Source organism: Pleurodeles waltl, chromosome 6 (assembly GCF_031143425.1).
Source record: "Pleurodeles waltl isolate 20211129_DDA chromosome 6, aPleWal1.hap1.20221129, whole genome shotgun sequence".
Taxonomy (NCBI): Eukaryota; Metazoa; Chordata; class Amphibia; order Caudata; family Salamandridae; genus Pleurodeles; species Pleurodeles waltl.
Genome location: NC_090445.1, coordinates 519,132,373 through 519,156,281, shown reverse-complemented (window position 1 = coordinate 519,156,281; position 23,909 = coordinate 519,132,373). Strand labels below are relative to the sequence as shown.

Sequence of the window (23,909 nt, the reverse complement as noted above, 5' to 3'; positions counted from 1 at the left end):
CATCACATAGCAGAGTACTAAACAAAGCCTTTACACCCCTCGCTTGTTTGCTATCCATAAGGGTATTTTACGTGATGCCCAATTTAATAAGAGGCTCAGACAGGTCCAGTTGCAGGTCCAGACAGATTCAATTGCAGGTCCATTTGCAGAAGGCCAGATGTGCAGTTGCAGGGATGCCTATGGAGCTTGTTGTGTCCCTGTAGCTCAGAACAGGAAGTCAACCAAGTGACCCTTGGAATCACTCAGTTTAGATTGGTATAAAGGAAGCAGGTCTATTCTTTCATCTAAGAAAACAAGACACTACGCAAGCAGTAGGGCAGTGCTCTGGTCGAGCAAGCTAGGCCTCAAGCAGAAGGTCAGTCTTTGGGTAATAGCAAGGCAGCCCTCTGAAGAACAAGGCAGGACTCAAGCAACAGGGTACTCCTCTGGGGAATAAGGCATGCCTCAAGCAGCAGGGCAATCCTGTAGGGAACTAGGCAGCCCTACTGTAATGTCCACAGGTCCAGCCTTGTACTAAATAGTTGGTCTAAGGGTCCAATACATATACTTGGTGTCAGCCTTTAAATTAGGAGAAATTTCTAGGCTTTCTAGCCATCTGGATATGAAACATCCTTCCTGTCCCTGTCCAGGATCCAAGTAGTCAAAGGTGACAACAAGCTGCTACCAAGTTCCTTTGTAAGTGTGCTGGAGGCAGCCTTTTGAAATGTAAGTGAGAAGCGGGGACCGCTCAGTCCCACCCATCTTGTCAGGATGGCCCAACTTTCCAACACAAAACCCACTTCATCTCACTATCTAAGAGGAATATACAATGGCCAATTGCCAACTATTCACAGTTATGTGATCCAGGACAGAGATTGCAGGCACCAAATGGTTAGGACAAGAAAAGGCATTTTAATAATTGTGACTTAAAATCTGATATGCCATTAAAGAAGATTTTAAAGTTACAATTCTTTTGAGACGAAACATTACATTTCTACCTGTTAGCACTTATAAAATGTAATAAAGTAACACAATGGTATCGTGTGGGAAAGGTAAGCCTCACAGTAGCACAAAAATCACATTTTAGTGTTTGTCACTACAAGGCATGTAAAACTTAAAAATGTGCCCTGCCTTTTAAATACAATGCACCCTGCCCGATGTGCTGCTTTGGGATGACTTAAATGTATTAAAAAGGGAGGTGTAGGTCTGGCCAAAGGGTTAGTTTGGCATGCCAAATTAGCAGTTTAAAACTGCACACAGACTGCAATGGCAGTCCTAAGACAGGTTCAAAAGGCTACTTTAGTGGATGGCACAATACGAGCTGTGGGCTTACTAGTAGCATTAATTTACATACCTTGGGTTCATGTAGTACCACTTTACTAGGGAGCTATAAGTCAATTAACTGTGCCATTTGGGTGCAAGCACGAACTGCACACAGAGTGCAATTGTAGTCCTGAGACAGGTTTCAAAAGGCTACTTATGTGGATGGCACAATACGTGCTGCAGGCTTACTAGTAGCATTAGTTTACAGGCCCTGGGCACATGTAGTACCACTTTACTAGGGAGTTAATTAAATGTACCATTTGGGTGCAAGCCAGGTATGTACTATGCATTGGATCACCATGGTTGGCTTATTTAGCTTTCCTGCAAGGCCACAAAAAATGGCACAGAACAATCACTAATGTCATAACAGTTAAATGTCATATATGGGATGCAGTGTGTATTTACACATACCACAAATGTGCCAAAAGATTATGGGTGACAGAAGCACCATTGTGCTTTGGCTGGGCTATAGTTTAAAAGCACTGCAGTGAAGCATGGGAAAGAACATGATTTTACCATGTAGAAAAACGTACTACATATTTAGGGCTGCTTGTTTTCTGTTTTTGCTGAGTTTTACAGATTAATAATCAAAAACCCAATTATTTTCCTGTCTATATTTATTTTTAAGTGTGTTATTAACCCCTTTTGTGCCGGGGACCTAATGGTTACGTCCACCGGCACAGTGCTCCTGTGCAGAGGACGTAACCATTACGTCCTCTGCCTGGAGCTCGAAGGGAGTGCTCCCTCCATGGACTAAGGCAGGGATGGAAGGGGAAGCCCTTACCCTTACATCCCCCACCCCCACCTCCCTAACCCCTCCAGTGACGTCTGATGACGTCAGTGCGCATTTGTCAGCTCAGCTTCCAGCACAAAATGCTTTGTATTTCTCTTCCGATCATGAGTTTTACAGATTAATAATCAAAAACCCATTTATTTTCCTGTCTATATTTATTTTTAAGTGTGGTTAACCCCTTTTGTGCCGGGGACCTAATGGTTACGTCCACCGGCACAGTGCTCCTGTGCAGATGATGTAACCATTATATCCTCGGCCTGGAGCTTGAAGGGAGCGCTCCCTCTGTGTGCTAAGGCAGGGATGGAAGGGGAAGCCCTTACCCTTCAACCCCCCACCTCCCTAACCCCTCCAATGACGTCTGATGACGTCAGCGTGCATTTGTCAGCTCAGCTTCCAGCACAAAATGCTTTGCATTTCACTTCCGATCATGAGATGGGGGCCTGAGAGGCATCAAAGGGAAGGAAAGGAATTTCCGTCCTTTTGAAGTCTCTCAGAGCATTTCAGAAGCCGGATCACGAAGAGTTAGGCATATTTCTATTAGGCCAATCTGCTCCCGGGGGGGGGGCAGAAACCACTTAGGCACCAGGGATTGGTGTGTGTGTATATGTGTGTTTTCTTTAGGGGGGCAGCCCCTTGGGTGAGGGTCGCTCCCCATGGGGGCACATTACTGTTGGCCATATCTGTGCCCCCCTTTGGGGGCAGATAGGCCTATTTTTGGAAGGCCCATCTGCCCCCAAGGGGGGGCAGAAAGCCCACCAGAGACCCGGGAAGTTTCTTTTCCAAAATAAGAGGGTGGGGGTATGGCCATACCCCCACCCCAAATAAATGGGGCCAAAGTTGTTCTGCCCACCAGTGGGCAGATGGGGCAATTACCCCTGATCCACACCCCGGGGGGTGAGAAGAAAGTCTACTAGATATCAGGGAATTAAAAAAAAAAATAGTGGAGTGGTGGCTACCAACCAGTATGGGCCTGGTTATGCCCCCACCCCAACTGAAGGGAGTAACAGTCTGTCAGCTCTCCCGCGCACAATAAAACATCTTATCCCACAGCAAGCAAGAAAACATTTGATTATTTTGGATTTTAGTTTTACATTTGGGCCATGAGAGCATGGCTAACTCTCAAAATCGTCCCACTTGGAATGGTGAGGGCTGCACTCTATGGACTTTAGGATGCAGCCATGTAGAAAAATCCACAAGACCTAGACACAGCTGAAAACTAAACATCTGGGTGATTCCAGGGTGGTGTGTTTCACATGCACCCCGCACCATTTTCTTACCCACAATGCCCTGCAAACCTCCAACTTTGCTGGAAATCACACATTTTTCCCACATTTTTGTGATGGAACCTTCTGGAATCTGCAGGAATCCACAAAATTCCTACCACCCAGCATTGTCTCATCTATACCGCTAAAATTTCTGCTGCACTTGTCAGCCTAAAAATGTTTTTTTTCAAACTGCCCTTTTGGACCCCATTTGGTTCCCCCTCAATTTCGACATGTTTTTGGCTCTTCCCTGTCACAAGCACTTGGCCCTCCTACACAAACAGGTATCATTTTTACCGGGAGACTGAGGGGAACGTTGGGTGGTAGGAACTTTGTCCCGGTGCGGTGATCCCACTCAGAAATGTGGGAAAAATGTGATTTTGTAGATACATTTGAGGTTTGCTGAGGATTCTGGGTAAGAAAACATTGGGGGATCCACGCAAGTCACACCTCTCTGGACTCCCTCGGGTGTCTAGTTTTTAGAAATGTCTGGGTTTGGTAGGTTTCCCTAGATGCCTGCTGAACCCAGAACCAAAAACACTGGTGCTTCCCCAGCAAAAACAGGTAGTTTTGTATTTGATACATTTGATGTGTCTAGATAGTGTTTTGGGGCATTTATTTTCGGAGCAGGAGCCCTACCCACAAAAGTGAGGTACCATTCTTATCGGGAGACTTGGGGGAATACTGGGTGGAAGGACATTTGTGGCTCCTCTCTGATTCCAGAACTTTCTGTCACCGAAATGAGAGGAAAAAGTATTTTTTGGGCTAAAATTTGAGGTTCGCAAAGGATTCAGTGTAACAGAACCTGGTCAGAGCCCAACAAGAAACCCCATCTTGGATTCCCCTAGGTGTCTAGTTTTTATAACTGTGCAGGTCTCCTAGGTTTCCCTAGGTGCCGGCTGAGCTAGAGACCAAAATCCACAGCTAGGCACTCTGCAAAGAACATGTCAGATTTCAATGTAAAAATGTGATGTGTCCATTTTGTGTTTACTGTCGCAAGCCTTAGGCCTACCCACGGAAGTGAGGTACCAGTTTTATCGGAAGACTGGGGGAAACACAGAATAGCAAAACAATTATTATTGCTCCTTGTCTTTCTCTACATGTTTTCCTTCCAAATGTAAGACAGTGTGTAAATAAGACACCTATTTGAGAAATGCCCTGTAATTCACATGCTAGTATGGGCACCGCAGAATTCAGAGATGTGCAAAAAACCACTGCTTCTCAACACCTTATCTTGTGGCCATTTTGGAAATACAAAGGTTTTCTTGATATCTATTTTTCACTTTTTATATTTCAGCAAATTAATTGCTGTATACCCGGTATAGAATGAAAACCCATTGCAAGATGCAGCTCATTTATTGGCTCTGGGTACCTAGGGTTCTTGATGAACCTACAAAACCTATATATCTCCGCAACCAGAAGAGTCCAGCAGACGTAACGGTATATTGCTTTAAAAAATCTGACATCGCAGGAAAAAATTACAGAGTAAAACATGGAGAAAAATTGCTGTTTTTTTACCTCAATTTCAATATTCTTTTATTTCAGCTGTTATTTTTGTGTAGGAAACCCTTGTAGGATCTACACAAATTACCCCTTGCTGAATTCAGAATTTTGTCTACGTTTCAGAAATGGTTAGCTTTCTGGGTTCCGGCATTGGTTTCTCACCCATTTCTGTTCTTAACTGGAAGGAGGCTGAAAGCACAAAAAATAGTAAAAATTGGGTATCTCCCAGTAAAATGTCAAAATTGTGTTGAAAAATGGGGTGTTATAATTCAAGTCTGCCTTTTCCTGAAAGTTGGGAAGATGGTGATTTTACCACCACAAACCCTTTGTTGATGCCATTTTCAGGGAAAAAAACACATGCCTTCTCCTGCAGCCCTTTTTTCCATTTTTTTTTTTTAATGAAATGTTCGCTGTATTTTGGCTAATTTCTTGGTCTCCTTCAGGGAAACCCACAAAGTCTGGGTACCTCTAGAATCCCTAGGATGTTGAAAAAAAGGACGCAAACTTGGCATGGGTAGCTTATGTGGCGAAAAAGTTATGAGGGCCTAAGCATGAACTGGACCAAATAGCCAAAAAAAGGCTTGGCACAGGAGGTGAAAACGCCTGGCAGCTAAGGGGTTAAAAACAGAAATTATGCTGTATTTTGAGTAATTCTAAATGCTGTCAGTCATGGCTGCCAAGCAAATAGTTGTGTGGATTGACAGGCAAAGTGGTTAAAAACACAAAGGAATTTTAGTAAACAGGCTTAAATAGCAGAATATGTACATAAGGTTAACACCAATATGTGCATGTTTTCATATACTTGCATTGATTTAACATCATTGGCTTTCCATATCATTGAAACTTCTAGTTAAGCATGAGTGCACATTTATCGGTTAAATAAATGCGAAAATATACAAATTTCAGCTTCATTTTTTCACAAAACCTAAAATAAATATGGATAATTACAGATAAATTCAGCCAAAAATAAATATGGATAAATACAGATGGAAAAGTGAAAAACAAAATACCATAAAATTGAGAGCCCTATGTAACATATGTTAATAAATAAGACTCCCAGTTTTCAGTTTTTACTTATTTTGTACAGATAAATACAGACAGAAAACTATGTGTTTCCTCTCTGTATTTGTTTCAGGGCAAAAAACACTGAAAATTGGGCTTCTAATGAGTAACTTTCCATGCTGTCTGTTGTGAATTGCAAAATAACCGAAGTGCAGAATACAGACAGATATTAGAAAATATTTATGGTAAATTGCTGATGTGTACCTGTTGGTGTAGTGTTTTGCTATATGTGGCTGCTGAATTTTCTAAAACATGAAACCAAGAACGTATGGGTGTATGTTTTTCTGTTAAATTTAGAAATGTATAATTTTTACTTCACTTATTTGCAAACCACAAAATAAATAGGGATAAATACTAATATAATGGCAAAAAAATAAATATGGACAAATACAGACGGAAATGTAAAAATAAAAATACCATAAAACCGGAAGTCCTACTATTAAATCACCTTTAGTATGTCTTGAAAGCCCACAGGGTAGGGTATTTAATATATAAGATAGAAAAAGGCACAAACTATTTTTTTGACAATGTGACCTTCAAAGTGACTGGATATCCAAAAGCAATTTTAACTGTGTAAGTGTAGCTAGATTCTCCATTGACAGGCCTAGCTAAAATTAACAGACTTAAATTCATTACTTGCCTGGACAGAATGTTAGCAAACAAATATTCTAAGATATTTTCTGCTTAGTTTTAAAACTCTAGTTGCAAAAACGTGAATTCTCAATTGGGGTTTATGGTACTCCTCCACAATTAATAAAATCACTAACCAGTTAGATCCAGGCTCAGGTTTCAATCATTTAAACCCGAACTCAACCCCTGGCAGCTACAGAGCTGAGAGGCTAAACTTAGAGAAAATGTGTAAAGCATTTAGAACTACCAAAGCAGTTAAAAAGTAAAAAATACAACACAATACAAATTCCACTCTGTTTTCTGAACATAGAGCACAATGTAATCAGCAACATGACCCAAATTGAAAAAAATCCGGTAAGTGGTACTGGAGATGTAAATCTTTGAAGATTTAAGCTATAAATGCATCAAGAATAAAGTACAGTACCAAAGATAGTCTTTGGTCATGGCTGACTAGGACCTAGGTGTGCAATTGCAGACTGACTGCGTTGAAACACCAGCTGGCTACACCAAATACGTTAATCTCAAAGATTTTTACATTGAATTTCTGAAATAGAAGGTGAAATCCTCCAGAGGGGCAGGGTTACAGGCTATATCCACTGAAGTCCTTTTAAAGCAGCATAGCCCCTAGACAAGGTCCAACTGAAGTGGGAGAAATTCAAATATTTCAGCCGATAAAAATTTCTTATCAAACAGAGACTTTTTATGCCTTCGCATGGTCAAGATTTCTACCACCGGACTTACGCTTTTTTATGGAGCTCAAAATCCTTCAGTACAGCAAGCCGAAAGCTGTAGCCAATGAATTTGCATCAAAAATAGATACATTTGGCACAGGGTCTCTCTGACACACTGGAGGTCTTGGAAGTCCAAAACATTTAGCAAATCCAGCTTTCTAAGAGTTTGTGCACCAACTCCTCTTGGGTCCCAAAACCTCAGGGACAGCACTTAAGGGCTAGAACTCACTCCAGCAAAGGTTCTGAACAGGTTCCAGTTTAGTTCCAGTTGTTGTATCCTTGTAACCACTAAGGAGGCCTGACAACTAGCCCTTGGAGTCTACTTCTTTGTCCTAGGTGCACATGGGAGCAGGCCAAGCAATTGAGGGTTCCTTACAGGTTTCAGGCAGCAGGTTCAATCCTCTTCTGTAGTTCCAGAAAGTGTTCAATGTAGGGTGCCCCGGGGTGCCACAATTATGGTTGGCACTAGCTACTTGGTGGTGGTAATTCACGTTCCTCCCCAACCAATGGGTTGAATGGGCAACCCTACCAATTTTTCAGGCAGTTTATATATGTCATACTGCAAACAATTCAACTGTGCACCATACTCCCAAAATCCAATATGGGGAAACCCTTCCTCCCTGTGCAGTGCTTGTGTGCCCACCAGGAGGAGCAGGCATGGCAATGAGCAGTTCCTTCCTCAGTGGTTCTGGGGATAGCTCTCTTCTCACTAGGTTTGGAGACAGCTTGGGCAAAGGCTGCCTCCCTGGCCTCAACATACATTTACTTAAGACAGGGCAGGCGCTTTACAAGATAAAGACGTTCCCGGGTACAGCCACACTGGTTTTCCTGCAAAAGGAAGAAAAGCACTTCCCCACATCCTGGCCATTGTTCCTGCTATGGAAGCAGATTTCACATCTCATTAAGGTCTTTGGGCAGCTGCTGAAGAGCAAATACAAATTAGTCTCCAGGAGTGCTGGGCAGCAAAAAGTTAAATTTCTTTAAGAGTTGATCTAACTAAATATTTATTACAAATGTGTTGGACTCTTTCTGCAGAGTCATCCCCAGACTTTTTGCCTTCACTCTCCTGTTTCCTGAACGCTCTTTTAGGGCTTTGTGCACTTTACCACTGCTAAGTGTTAAACTGCTTGTGTTCTCTCCTTTAAACATGGTAGAGCACAATTGCACAATTAATTAGTTGTAAGGCTCTAGAAAAGTGGTACTGCATTTAAACAGGGCATGTAAAATAAATGCTACGATTAGGCCTGCAGCACTGAGTCTGTCACCCACGTAAGAAGTCCAGTAAACATGTCTCAGACCTGCTATTGCAGTCTGTGTATGCATTTTAAACTGCCATTTTGACTTGGCAAATAAAAGCTTTTGCTAGGCTAGACCCTTCCTCCTTATTACATTTACGACACACCTAGTGGAGACCCTAAAAAGCACATAGGGCAGGGTGTAGTTTATTTAAAAAATTGGATATACACTTTTAACTTTTTAACTGTCCTGGTAGTGAAAAACTCCTAAATTTGTTTTTCACTACTGCAAGGCCTGCCTCTTCCACAGGACAACTATGAGTTAACCTAATACATTTAAGTGATAACTTTCCATTGGGTACAGGTTGGAATATTGAATTTGGTGTCTAAAGGTTTGCTCTTTCAACTCTTCTTTAAAGTAATATTCTTAGGGAACTTGGGACTTTAACGCAGTCTGACACTTTGGGGTTCTAGGCATCATTTTTCCCTTAAAGTATGAAACTGAATTTCTCTGGTTCTACTGATTAGAATTTTGTCATGTTGGCCTCTAATAAGTTATTAAAATGTATTCTATTTGCCTAATTTGGTGTGGGGTGTTTCTTGTGTTGTGATTTCCCAATATTGTTGTTTAAATTACTGCATAAATATGTTATACATTGCCACTAAATTAAGTCTGACTCCTTTGTGCCTGGCTACCAGATGGTGAAGCACAGTTAATTGGGAGTTACTTGTGTTTCAAGCTAACAGAGATTGTGGCTTCTGCTTAAGTATGGTTTTACTCCCCTCAACCAATTTTCAAAACAATCCATCAAATTGAGCTTTTAGCAAATATTAAACATAGTGGTTGAACTATTTTGTAAGCTGGTCCCAAGCTGAAGACACCAGGATTAATATTTAATTCATTTTTCTAATTTTGCCTATAGGACTGCCAGATCCTTCATTCCAGAGTGAAAATAGCCTTTGGAGCTTTACCACTGTAGAGACATATTGACAGTACATGTCTTCATGTCTCCCTTTTAAATACCATGCACCCTACCTTGTGGACTACAAGGCTACATAGGTGTGAACTACTAATATTTAAAAGAGAAGATTTACCTGTCTGGTTTTTGACAGTTTTGGGTGCAAGTTTAAACTGCAGAAATAAGACTATGGGCTTGATTACAACTTTGGAGGACGGTGTTAATCCGTCCCAAATGTGACGGATATACCACCTACCGTATTCCGAGTCCATTATATCCTATGGAACTCGTAATACGGTGGGCAGGATATCCGTCAGATTTGAGACGGATTAACACCATCATCCAAAGTTGTAATCAGGCCCTATATTGGTAGGCCTTACACTAAGGGGGTCATTATGTATTCGGCGGCCGGAAGAGCCAGTCCACCGAAGTTCAGGCGGGGAGGTTGCCGCCAGTGTGGCTGCCTCCCCCATCCCCATTACGAGTTTCCTGCTGGGTCAGTGGGTGGAAACACAGTTTCTGCCCACTCGCCCAGCGGGAAACAGCCTACAGCATTGTCGCTTGCTCATAATGGAGCCGGCGGCAATGCTGTAGTGCATAGGGTGCACCAGCACCCATTGCGAAGTTTAATACCTGCAAAGCAGACAGTGAACTTTGCCACTGGGCTGGCCAGGGGAGCCCCTACACTGCCCATGTCAAGTGCTTGGGCAGTGCAGGGCCCCTCCAGGGACACCCTGCACCCTGTCTCTGCCAGCCTTTATATCACAGGGTTACCGCCATGTAACCGCTGGTAGAGGGGTGGGTCGTAATCCCCAGGGTGGTGCTGCTTGCAGCACTGTCCTGGTGGTTTAGGACCGCCATCACCACCAGACCCTCCAGTGTTGGTGGTCTGAGCAATGCACTACTGCTGCAGTCGTAATGTGTAAGTCGGACAGCCAAATTGCCAGTGGTCTCACCGCCACCACAACCCTGGCGGTCTTTAGACATAATGACGGCCTGTGTTTTCCTTGTCACATTAGTCGATGTCACAATAAATACTGCAGTCCATGGTGACATTTAACTTACATGCCATGGGGTTAGTTTCACCTTGTACTTTAGCCCTACAGTAGAGATAAATATACCACTCCAGGATCAGTCAATTTTGACATATTTTAGGAGTCAGAGCACATACCCTGCGTACTGGGCAACTGTACCCCAGTGTGCAGTCTCTTAAAACCAACAATAAAATTCAGCAACAAAGGATGGAGTCTCAACCCACCAAACTCTAAATAAGGTTTGAAGTGTGAAGAGAAAACCTTGAACATGATCCAGCAACAAATTTATTCCAATGAAAAAAAGAGCTTGGATGCTATCTGCTTTGTCCCACTTAGAGCTTTTGGTGCCAGAGCTTTATGATGATATATCTGACTTTGAGGGACCAGCACCAGCTTTAACTTTGAACCTTACCTTACTGGAAGACCCAGATTTTGTGAAAAAAATTAAACTTCTGCTCCATCACGGTTGGCTTGAGATCATACCACAACAACAAATTGATCATTTTCAATAATGCTGTAAACTCTTTAGGTTCTTTTTATCCTAAACATTTTTAGGTTTATATTTTCTGCATCCCATACCTGATTTTGACCATTCTGGTGTATTTTTATTCCTTTCATTCATCTATATTTTTTACATTGGTTAGGGCATTTTATTATGTTGTTTTCTTTGCTTAAAAATTGTTTAGTACTACTGGAACACAATAAACACTTCTCTGATATTTGCCTGCTGCTTCTGCCATATCAACCAGGGGATCACCAGAGATTATGTAGGAACTGTGTTTAGCCTAACCAGATTGTGTTTAATAAATTCATAAAAATTCCATAACCAAATTAATAGCACGTTTTCTCACAAATAATGCAATTTGATATGAGTAATCATCAAGCCAAAAAATAACAGTTACTATCCTATTTCTTTACCTCAACTTTAACCAGCTAAACTGTATTTTTTTGAAGAAATATTTCTAAAGCACTGTCAAAATGTTCATACAATTAAACATATACCTCAATTAAATTGAGTAGTAATATTGTTTTACGGATATTTGTTTACTATAAGTCACATCACCAATGCTGTGATATCTACCTGCAGAAAAAGGCATGAAAGCATCAGATTTCTTGAAGTTGCCATGTTCATCCAAGAACCGTTCAGGTCTAAAGATGTCTGGCTCTGTAAATTGTGTTGGATCCCGAAGCACAGAAGATAATATGGGATACACTTCTGTACCCTGCAAAAAATGACAAACCAGTAGGATGATTATTAGATGGAAAAAAGAAAGGATCTATAAAGAGATGGACTTATGATGGATGGATAGTGAAAAGGATGGATGAATGTGTGCATAAACTTAGAGATGAGAATATAGATAAAGAGAACTATGGCTGGATGAGAGACAAGGAGAGTTACAGACAGATGGATACATGGAGAAAAAGATGGAGGGAATTATGAGTGAATGATAAAGAGAAAGGTGGAAATGGAGAAGAATGGAGAGAAAGTAAATTGATGCAGAAAAGTAAAGCAGAATGGATGATGGTTGAATGCTTTAAGGGATAGAAGGAGGAATATATAGATGACAAAGACAAGTGGAAATGGGGGAAAGAAAAGAAAGATGATAACCCCTTCCCAAATAAGTGCAGAGGTTATTTTCATCACTTATTTCAGATATGGTTCAGATATTTCAGATCTGGTTCAAACTGGGGGGTGCTTAAGTTTTTCTGGCTACTACCTTGGTAACCAACCTGTGTTTTTTGCAGCCAACTTCATTCTCACTTTGTGTCTGTCCTCTGTAAGGTCTCAACTGCTTGTCAGATGTTACGAGTTCTCTCCTTATATCAGAGAGATCCTCATTTAAAGTAGGAGGTACAATGTATCTGTCTTTCTCAACTTTGAGATGCACACAGGCCCTCATTAGGACCCTGGCGGCCTTAAGACTGCCAGGGTCTCGTGGCAGCCAATGTGGTGGTCTGACTTCCACATTATGACTGCGGCAGTAGCACTGCAATCGAACTGCCAGCACCACCAGTTTTCCTCCACAAGACGGGCTGGCCGTACTGGCAGTCCTAATCTGCCAGGGCAGCACTGCAAGCAGCGCTGCTCTGAGGATTACAACTCCTTTCTCTGCCAGTGGTTTTTTGGCAGTAGCACTGCCATGAAATGGCCGGCAGAGACAGGTTGCTAGGGGCCCCAGGAGGGCCCCTGTACTGCTCATGCACTTGGCATGGGCAGGGCAGGGCTGGCCAGCCCCTTCACAATGTTCACTGTCTGTTTTGTAGACAGTGAACATCACAACTAGTGCTGGTGCACCCTGCGCACTACAGCATTGCCTCCGGCTCGACTATGAACCGGAGACAATGCTGTAGGCCGCTTCCTGCTGGGCCAATGGTAGAAACTCTAGTTCTGACCCAGCGGGAAACTCATAATGGGGCCGGCGGGGAGACAGCCACATTGGTGGCAACCTACTTGCCGGGACTTCGGTGGACGGGCTTTTCCATCCACCAAAGTCATAATCAACCCCACAATGTCTACCAAGAAGAGAGGATCCACACAGAAGCAGACTCCCAAAAGGTGGGACAAACAGGAGAGCCACTAAGGGTAGGAACACATAGCAGGGACAAACAGAAGGTACACAGAGGGGAGAGCATGAGAGTAAGTTCATAAAAGAGTAACATTCAGAGTCAAGACACACACAGGGACCACAGAAGAGGACCCCATATAAGCAACACACAAGGTGAAAAAGGGTGGAAAAAAGAGTATCAAAGAATTAGAGGAAACTGGAAACAAGAGGGTCAATGAATTAGAAGAAACTGAACATAGGAAAACAGCAGGAACAGGCAGGGCCGGACTGGTAGTACCGGGCACTGAGCATTTCCCTGGAGGACTGGAACGGTAGGGGCTGGTTTCTATTGCTGAGGGCTGATTTTGTTACTGAGGGGCAGTTTTGCACCAGTATTGAAATATCAGCTCACCATAACAAAATCAGCCCATTGCTCCCCAAACTCTTAACTAAAGTCCCACCCCCGTGCTGTGCTTGTTACCACGTCATGCAGCCTTCTCTAAGCCTCCTCAGAGTCTCAACTCATTGTGATGTTACTGATGTGTAGTGCAGACAGCCAGGACTGGCACAGCCCAGCCCAAGACTAGTCCTCCAGCAGGAACTACAGCACCCAAGTTGATCAGCAGGCAACTGTCGCAGATGCTGTGCAGCCTGAGCCTGCCTAGTGACGTGTGACACCTGCCATCTGGAACACAATTGATCTTTTCAAGTACTGAAGTCAAGCCTTTGCAGAGCTATGTAAACAAGTGAACAACATGGTGCGGTGGGGGTTAGGGGCAGACAGTAACAGCTTTGCATCTGGTTTACCCGACTTTATTAACAGCATATGTTGATAACATTGTACACCCGCATTATGCAGTACAGCTTCCTAGGCAAATGGAGGTTTATGGGCCTGGCTCCCAGGCCACTGTGTCTGTTGTTGTTGCCCAGCAGCACATTGAAGCCAAAACAGGAAGAGTGTGGCTGTGGAATGGACAATTTATATTCACGATTGTATGTGTTGAATTTGTGTTTGTGCATTTATTAGTACAGATATGTTGACTGATTCATGTGCTCATTAACTATTACAAATTGGACCCACTCAACCTAGTGGACGCACATTTGTGATGCATTACAAGCACAACTGAGCAATTTGCCACTGCTCATGAGCCCATACATTCACAAGCACTTTTAAACCACGCATATGAGGAATAAAGTAGGCCTTGCTTGTGAAAGTATGGTACCATCCATACTGCTACTTTTTTTGCTGGAATTGAGCATCTAAATAATGTGCAGTTGTCATTTAGTTGCAGCACTGCCCTCCCACCTTCAAGGGTTAGCTATTGATGCCTACACTGTTCTTTTGTTAAAGATGATATAGATATTCCATAGGGTGCACAATTCTGGTGCACCCGCCCCTTTGCATGGGTTTGCACTCACATAAATCTATCACCTGTAGCCAGTATCTGTAATGTTTTGGGATGCGCAGGGATGCACAGGGGTGTTGTCATGTAAACCCACGCAAGAAACCAGAAAATGTGAGCATAAGCATCGATATGAGGGTCCCAAACACCACCATCAAACAAGAATGGCACATGATGCCCAGGGTGGATGACATAGTGGGATAACTGACAGGCTCTTGTGGTTCTCGAAGATGGACATTTGTTCTGGGGAACCACCAAATCCTCCTTGCACCTGAGTCAAGACACATAGCTACCTTCTCTACCCACTTGGGACTTCACAGGTAGAAGCACCTAAACTTTGGCATATCAAGTGTCGTGGAGGTATTCCAAGACATCATCTGAGGGGTACTGGTGGGCACCCTGGTGTCCTGAACATCAGCGACATCATGATCTATACCTACTTCACTGGAAGAGCACCTCCAATGTCTACAGGCTGTGTTCTACTGGTTGCGAGGCTGTGGCCTCGCACTGCACAAAGAAAAGTATGAGTTTCTAAAGGAGGAGATCTGCTTTTCTGTTACCACCATTCTGCCAAATGAATTACCCTCGACCTGGCCAAAGTCAGCAACATCCAGAAGGCACTGGCCTCTCAAATGTCACTGGAGTAAGGAGATCCCTAGAAATGGTTATTGTGGCTGCTTCATATCAAACATGATGCATCTCACAGGACCACTATGGGAGCTCACCAAAGCATCACTATGCTTGCATACGTTAATCCCAGGAAGGACACAGAGCTCTCTGTCGATGCATCCCAATTAGCCTGGGAGCAGTTCTATCCCAAAAACAGTCCTGTGGAGAGTGGGCCCCGAATGCCTATGCTAGCTGACCCAGACAAAGAAAGGGTACTCCTATGTTGAAAAGAAAGTGATTGCCATCCACTGGGGCTGCCAACATTTCCACATCTACCACTACGGACTCCCTTTTGTGCTTAACACCGACCATAAACCACTGCTGCCACTATTTAAGGGTACGGTCTCCAAACTCCCACACATCATTGAGATGTAGACACTCCAACTTCAAGAATACAAATTTTCAAGTAGAGCACTGTCTGGACTCCCATGACCCAACTGGTTATCTCTTTAGGCATGTGAGACTAGCCAAGCCTCAGGAAGCAGAGGAAGCTGAAGAGACCAAGGCATACTTGAGGGTAGTTATACAAAGATCACAGCCACTACCCATATGGCTGACAGACATTGTTGAGGCTACCAAGGCAGATGGTTGTTTCCAAAAAGTGATGACAGCTGTCCAGTCTGGAAAGTGGGACCACATTGCAACTATGCACTTGCAAAAGACTGCTGAGACGCATCACACCATCAAGTCACTGCAACATGTGAAAGATGAACTCTCGGTCTCAGCTGACGGGTGTCTATTCTGAGGTCCCCGGCTGGTGATACCCACTAGTGTGAGCCAGTGGATCTAGCCCATGGATCTCATCAGGGGATGGTGAATACGAAAAGTTATTTAAGGAGCAAAGTATGGTTCCTCGGTCTAGATGAAAAAGTAGAGGAGACTGTCCACCAATGCAGCCTCTGTCAAGCTACCGAATGGTGTGATCCTTCACCTCCCATCATCATCGAGTTATCTTTGGGCGCTTTGTGGCTCTGGGCAGGTGCAGATTTCGGAAACTTACTGGATGGTCCACACCTACTCACGGTAATAGACGACTACTCCCTCCAGCCAGAGGTCGAGATTGTAAAAAAGACCTCTGTGGTGGTAACCCCCCCGAAGTTGGAAAAAATAATTGTGACTCACAGTCTGATTAAGAAGCTATACACGGACAATGGGCCCCTTCAATGGCCAAGACATATCCAGATACCTTAAGTCCTGGGGAACCAAGCATCGGCAGATGACCCCCCTCCCCCGCTGGTCTCAAGTTAATGGAGAGGTCTAGTGGTTCATGAAGACAATCACTAAGACTGTGGGAATAGCCCAAGCTGAACAGCAGTGTATAGAGAGTGTGATGTACACTTTCCTGAAGGAATACTATCTGACAACTCACTCCACCACAGGGATAGCCTCAAGCATGCTGTATTTTGGACACTGGGTCCTCAATGTCATTCCACACCACCCGACATTGGATAAAACCCCAATGTCAATGAACTGTGACCAAGCCCTGTGGGAAGCAAAGAACCACCTGGTGTCCTAACGATGGTGCGCAAAAGTGGCAAAACTATTGGTGGGAGACTGGGTGCTCATAAAAGACGGTCGCCTGGGAAGCAAGTTCTGTCTGCCATTTGAAAGAAGACCATGGAGAGTCTCCCATATCAATGGAACCATGATAAGTGCAACCCAAGGCAGAGAGACGATGACGTGCAATGCGTCTCACTTCAAGCTGTTCAAAGGAAACCCAGATGATGTGCTTGACCACAAATGATAATGACGAGGGACCTGACCCTGATGAATTGTCACTCTCCCCATGGTCTACCATAGGGTTGGCCTCTGTGCAAACCCACAGCTCGAAATCAGACATCTCTAGCCCCCTGGTTCCCGGTACAGACCACCCACATTCCCAGCCTACTCAGCTGACTCCTGGCTGGGGCCTCCCTAGATATCATCTACGGAGAAACCTGATGCCCTCCCAACAATTCCAAGACTATGTGATGGACTGATGAGTTAGAAGATAGAAAACCAGGGAAGGAGAGCCAGCGTAGCCTATCAGTATCCATTTTGATCTGTGTTTAGCCATTAACTGTGAGACAATGTTAGGTCAGTTTTGATGGTAGCATCTCAAAGTGTGGATTGCCTAGAATCTTTTGGCAGACCATGTGACAGATTGCCAGACTGTTTTTGTGTTTTCATTTTGTGATAAAAGAGGAATGTAATGTTTTGGGATGCACAGGGGTTTTCTCACGCACACCCTGGCACCCACGGCAATGCAGTTGGTTTAGCCTGCTGTCATGTGACCATAATGTTAAATAAACAGGCAGGGCTGCGCGCAAGCAGTCTCCGCACCAGACAGCATCCAGAGCCTCTCAGTATGTGCCCATGCTGCGCAAGCCTCCCTCACCTCACAACATACCAGTATATACAAATGGGCTAGTTGCTTTTAACTCTTTCTGAGCACAATATTTAATTGAGTTCTTGACCACAGAGTGAATCAGGTACCTGCTTCAGGAAAGACGTTTGGCTCATGTCCTCTTAGATGCCTCTCTAAAACTTGCGTAATCACCAAAGTGATTTGTCAACTCACAACATGCAATGGTAGTACAGCAATCTACAACAGAACAATCTGTTTCTAGGAATTCATCTGCCCTGCTCCATGCGGCCACTGTACACGTTACAGTTTCACAAATGTCATGGAGTAGGAAGAGCACACAGAAGAGAAAAACAATGGTTTTCAGATGTGCTTCAACGTTCAGCCCTCCTCTCTAATGATTGAATCATTTTTATTCACATGTGTCTGAAAATGATTGCCTGTTCAACATGGCCACTTGTTAGGAACTTTGGTGTCTTGTGATGAGCTAAGAGATCTTTAGTTCTCTGGGACCACCTCTGTCTCACAGGTGCCTGAGCCTTCTTTAAACCCCCTTTCTCACATTATGGTGGGTTCTTTTGTGCATTAATAGTGGTGTGTTTTCTAACACTGGTGGTGGTGAGTTTGTATACTAATAATGGTGTCTTTTCTCACACTAGTGGTTTGTCTTTTTTGGCACTGGTGGTAGTTGCTGTATAGTAGTGGTGATGCCTTTCTTTACTATAGGAGTGCCATTTTATGTTACTGGTATTTTTTGTCACACTAGTGGTGTGTCTTTTTAACCTTGGTGATGGTGTCTTTGTACACTAGCTGTGGCGTCTTCTCCCACTCTAGTAGTGTTGTCTTTTCTCACAGTATAGGTGCAGCTTTCTCCCAGTAGTGATGTGTGTTTTGTCACTCCGGTAGTATGTTTGTATAGTAGTCGTACCATCTTTTCTCACACTGGTGCTTGTATATTTTTACTCTAGTGGTGGGGTTTCCTTCATGCTGGTGGAAGTCTTTTCTCAAACTAGTTCTGTGGCTTTTGTCACACTGGTGACAGTGTCTGCTCACTAACAGCGGTATCTTTCTACACTGATGGTGATGTATTCTCTCTCACTATGGTGGTGGTAGTGTCTTTTCTCACACCAGCTGTGTGTCTTTTTTCATACTGGTGGTGGTGTGTCTAATGTTGGTCTTAGTGTCTGTACACTAGTGGCGAGTCTTTTCTAACATTGGTGGTGGTGCCTTTGTATGTACACTACTAGTAGTGTCTTGTTTCACAGGGGAGGTGGTGTTTTTTCACACAAGTGTTGCGTCTTTTCTCATGCTGGTTGGTGTGTCTTTTCTCACACTGGTGGCAGTGTCTGTACTCTCTGGTCTATCTGTTTTTGCTGGAAGAATGCCTGTGGGTATGGCTGGGTTTCCTAGTGCTCTGTAAGGTTATCATTTACGATGCTTTAAAATTTAATATGTTTGAATGTGTAATAAGAATGTATTGTAAAATGCACCATTCGTTTAAGTTTTCTGGGTGGGAGAAAAAAATCCCACCAACCAATCTCCCCCGTAAGGGTCAGACTCACTCGCTATGCACCGTATGGAGACTGGTCTACTAACATTTGCCAGGGCTGCTTTTAGCTCCCAGTCCGGCCGTGTGAACAGGATATGGGAAATTTCCAGACTGCAGTACCAAAGTAACATTTTTTAGGAGTTGGTGCATTCGCAGGTACTCACATAAAATGCACTTTCATTATACCTGTTCTCATAGTTACTCAAGACGAGGAAGACCTGAACCTGTTCTGATCTGATTTGTGAGACTAGTAATCTTTATGTTGTTGTTATTGAGGCAGCTCTAAGTGAATGAATCTGGGCAACTTGGGCAAAAAGTGAGAGATGCCTTGGGTGAAGGCTGCTTGAATGCCGGGATCCCTGTGGGCTGTGTATGAAGCAATCTACCCAATGTACTCAGGAGGAGCTGATCTTGGTGCTGGTGCAAGTCTGTTGATGTTTATCCTGGGACCATTAAACGTAATCAGAATTGAAGATGCCAAGGATATCACAAGCAGCACTTATGAACTCTAAAGAAACTTGTATCACCATTTTAATTAGTGTTGATTCTTTGTTGTCATCCCCTGCTCACACATGCTGACATATATGTCTCACATGCTCAGTAACTGTTAAAATGTGGCATCTTGCCCTAACACCCTGCCTGTCTCAAACTAATCAAATACCTTTGAAGTCAAAATCTTTAGGTTTTGTTTTTGTGTATTGTGGAACTCCTGAAAAAAGGTTGGAGTATACTTATCCCAGGGTAAGCAAAGAAAGTAACCCCCCCAGCTGCTATCCGACTGTTCAGTATTATTAACAGAAGAAGCATTTATAAAGTCAATAGATCTGTTTTTGTGGTATGTCAACAAGTGTCTTCTTTGATTCCAGATTTTGCATGTGTTTGTCTGCAAGTCTAAGTTGGTAAATACAAGAATAATTAAATTAGTGGATGAATGCATGGATGATTGAATGGGTGCACAACATGAGTAGATGAATGGTCGAATGAGTATGTGAGAGTGAGTGGGTAGAGGAAGAGGTGTGTGAGTGTGTGGGTGGATAAATCCTCAAGTGCTTGGATGGATGAATGGATAAATAAGTATAATCAAGGATGATTTAGTAAGTGATTGACTGCATTGAAGGATAAATGGACAAGGATTCGAGTGCACTGATGCAGGAATGTAGAGTGGAGAGCATGGATGAGCGAGGAATTGAATGAGTGAGTACATGCATAACTCACTGAGAGAGTGGCTGTAGTAATCAATGAGTGAGTAAGTGCATGGGTGGATGGCATGAATTGTTTCTTTCTGCTGTACTAGTATTGGGTTACGAGGGTGTGAGATGGCCTCTGAACCAAATGTATGCCTTTTTACTACTCTACCAGGGGAATCCTCCTTAACGCACCGGAGTGTATAGCTTAATTAAACTGTAGGTGAATAAAAGGATATACTGGTCTGAGTATGCAAGAATGGATCAGTCAGTGATGAATGAGTAGATGAGAAATTAATACCCATCTACAGAATGAAATGACAAACATAATGTATCACTTAGCCCTAGAAAGCTCCAAGGTGAATCAAAAAAACGTTAGGGAAGCATAAATAGCTCATAGATTTTGCATTTTACTACCAAAATTCATTTTTGTTTTCTGTGATTGCTGGAGTGCCATTAGACAGTGCCAAAGCTTTCTACCGAGGATGCATTTAGGCAAACCCATCATTTTATACAATAGGTTTTTGCTTTTTTGACAGCACTACTTTCTTCCATTTACACAAAGTTGATGGAAATTACCAACTTGTGCATGGGACTTCCCTAGATTGTTGACTCTGCACACTTTAATCCTGCTAACCAGTGGTAAAGCGCTTGTGCTCTCCCTTTTGACCTTGGTAAAATTAGCATATAGCCAAATGGCTATTTCATTTACCTACAAATTTCTAGCATATGATACTACATACACACCGGGCCTAGAAATTAAATGCAACTGGGCTTCAGCATTAATTCACCCCTTAAAGTAACCCTGTAAACACTCACCCACTTACAGTTTACCTGCCTTCTTCATAGACTGCACTGGGGCCTCACTCCTCAACAACCCACCACTGTTGAGCCCTGATTTGGACCAAGCTTGCAGATTGCCCTGCTGTTGACTCACGCATGATCACTTTTCTCTATTAAAGTATCTAAGTGACAAGATAAACTTTCCACTAGGATTAACCTGATCCTGTATCCTACCAGCGATTCATTGCAGCCAGCATTAACTTTTATCTTTGACTCAATCTAGAATGACCAGGTTACCATGGTGGTGGGTGGGGCCTCGAGGAGCAGGGAGTCAGTAGTCTTCGATGCAGCACAAAAAGCAAGCGAGGTGTCACAGGCAGTCGTCTCTGTATCACGAAGATCCTGTTGGACGGTCGTTGCTGGAGCTCCTAATTGACGGTCACTGCAGTCTGTCTATGCTGTAGGGTGAAGTGCAGATTTCCCGTTGCTGGGCATTGCAGACAGTCACTGTGACACATAAAATAGTGTTCACCAGAGCTTTGCATTTGCGAGTGGAGTGGGTGACCAGATCTTGGTCTGAATAATCATGGTTGCAAAAAGCCTACAATTTCAGGATTTCTCCTTTTTTCTGGAGAGGAGCATTTATCATTCCCATGGACACAGGATGTATTTGATTGTCATTAGTAGTACTTTTGGACCTTCTGTAAGATATCCTCAATCAAATTGTTTACTTGCCTGTGGACAGATGTATTACCTGGATGTGCTGAAGGGGCAAAAGTCCTTTTTGTCTTATGAAAGTTATTTCACGTCCTCTGCTTTTCTTTTTCTGGCCTGAACTGAGTTCTCTCCACAAAGTGGGCTCATTAATCTGACTGACTGATTGACTAATTGAAATTAATTTAGCACACACCACCTCATGAAGTCTCAATACCAGGAGGCTGACTTGACTTACCTTTTGGCCAGCGTCCGTCACTCCCTCCTGCGTGGCCACTGCTACTGCTTGTCTCCTCACACAGCCTCCTGGCTCTGTGTTCGAGGCCCGCCTCCACCCACAGGCACCCACCTGCGCCTCATCCCTGGTGGTCTAGCAGCCATCTGCAACTGTCAGGTTTGTCTGCCCACTATCTCTTTTCATTCTTTTTTCTGAACTTTTGCCTTTTTTGTCTCTTTGCCTCTCCTTTCACCTTTTTTCTGCTCCTGTGCTTTCCCCACTCCCTGCAGGTACTGCCCCCAAGGCAGGCCCCACACCCTGGGAGTGCTTCCCACCCTCCCACATCCCAGCTGAACAAACTACCCCCTCCCTCCCCTTTTAAAGGGTGGCCGCTGCACAGTGAGGGGTAACTTCCACTGACCTTTTGGCCAGTGTCTGTCGCTCCTTCCTGCTTGACCTCTGCCGCTGCTGCTTGTCTCCTCACAAAGCCTGCCAGCTCTGTGTTTGAGACCCATCTCCACCCGCAGGCACCCGCCTGTGCCTCATCCCTGGTGGCCTAGTGGCCATCTGCATCCGTCAGGTCTGTCTGCCTGTTATCCCTTTTCATTATTTTTTGTACTTTTGCCTTTTTTGTCTCTTTTTCTCTCCTTTCACCTTTTTTCTGCTCCTGTGCTTTCCCTGCTCCCTGCCACTGCTGCCCCGTGGCCCTGACCCCACCCTCATATGGCTTCCTGCCCTCCCCTCCCAGCTGACCAATCCCCACCCCTATTTCCTTCTTAAGGGTGGCTGCTGCACTGCCACGCGCAGCGGGCGCATCAATGGTGTGCATCTTCAAGCCCGTCTGCGTCCATCCACACCTGGACTGTGCCCAGCACCAATGAACCTGGATCTCCCACTAGTACAATGCCAGGACCCTCCATGCTCTGAACCCTGGATGCTGAGCACCTGTCACCTGGCCTTCAACAAGGACACCCACTGACCTTTCTCCTGCCACCACTGTCACCTCACCTTCTCTGCACCCCAAACACCTGACCTCATAGCATCAGAACCACTTCCAGACCACCTCTAGTGCATCCTCCTTAACTTCCACTCCCTGCACAAACATGCCATGGAGATCTGGGATCTGATAGACACCACCGTCCTGGACATCCCTTTTTTCACTGAGACATGGACTAACACAACATACAGACTGGACATAGCCATCACCATCTCCAGAGACTACAAGCTGCTACACAAAGACTTATTCAGACCAGGAGGCGATATAGCCATCACCCACATGAACACCCGCCAACTGATGATAAACATACACGAATTCACCCTTGTCATGGAGCACCTTCGCTTCTAAGTGTACATCACTCCTAAGACAACCACCATTGGCACCCTCATCTACAGACCACCCGGACCACGCCAGCATTCATCGATGCCATCATCGACTTCAAAGCCCCCCATGCACTCGCCTCCAGCAATTACATTCTCCTCAGTGACCTAAATTTCCATTTTAATGATATAAGCGACCACAATTCATCAACGCTACTCGAGAACCTGGACACAATCTGGCTCAACCAACTGGTCACCTCACCAATGCACACCACCGGAAATACTCTAGACCCCATTTTCTCCACCAGCAGCAACCTCACCATCGTCGACTCAACATCGCTACACTGGCCCGACCACCACTGCATCCATTTTTCCATCTCCATATCCTCAGCGCACACTCACTCAATGTCCCCCGCCTATGGGAAATGGAACAAGATCTCAGGGGGGCAACTCATCAACACCCTCAGCAACTCACTAACCCCGCCACAACAGATGTCAACACCTCCTCTCACAACCTCCACAAATGGATCACCGACTGTGCCGACACCCTAGCCCCTCTCCAGATGACCACAGGGACACACTCCTCCAAGAAAGCCAGTTGGTTCACCCCATCACTCTAGGAATTATAGCGGTCATGCAGGAGATTGGAGAAGAAGTGAACAAACAGCAAAT

The 23,909-nt window shown here is 44.1% G+C and overlaps 1 protein-coding gene across 2 annotated transcripts in view; it reads right to left on the bottom strand.

The window, feature by feature from the left end:
• LOC138299952 (cytochrome P450 2G1-like) overlaps nt 1-23,909 on the bottom strand; it is a 318,315-nt gene that overhangs the window by 13,456 nt on the left and 280,950 nt on the right. For both annotated transcript variants that reach the window (XM_069238682.1, XM_069238681.1), the window contains one exon: nt 11,593-11,734. In XM_069238682.1, the coding sequence (XP_069094783.1) occupies nt 11,593-11,734 (142 nt within the window). The remainder of the gene's footprint in view (nt 1-11,592; nt 11,735-23,909) is intronic.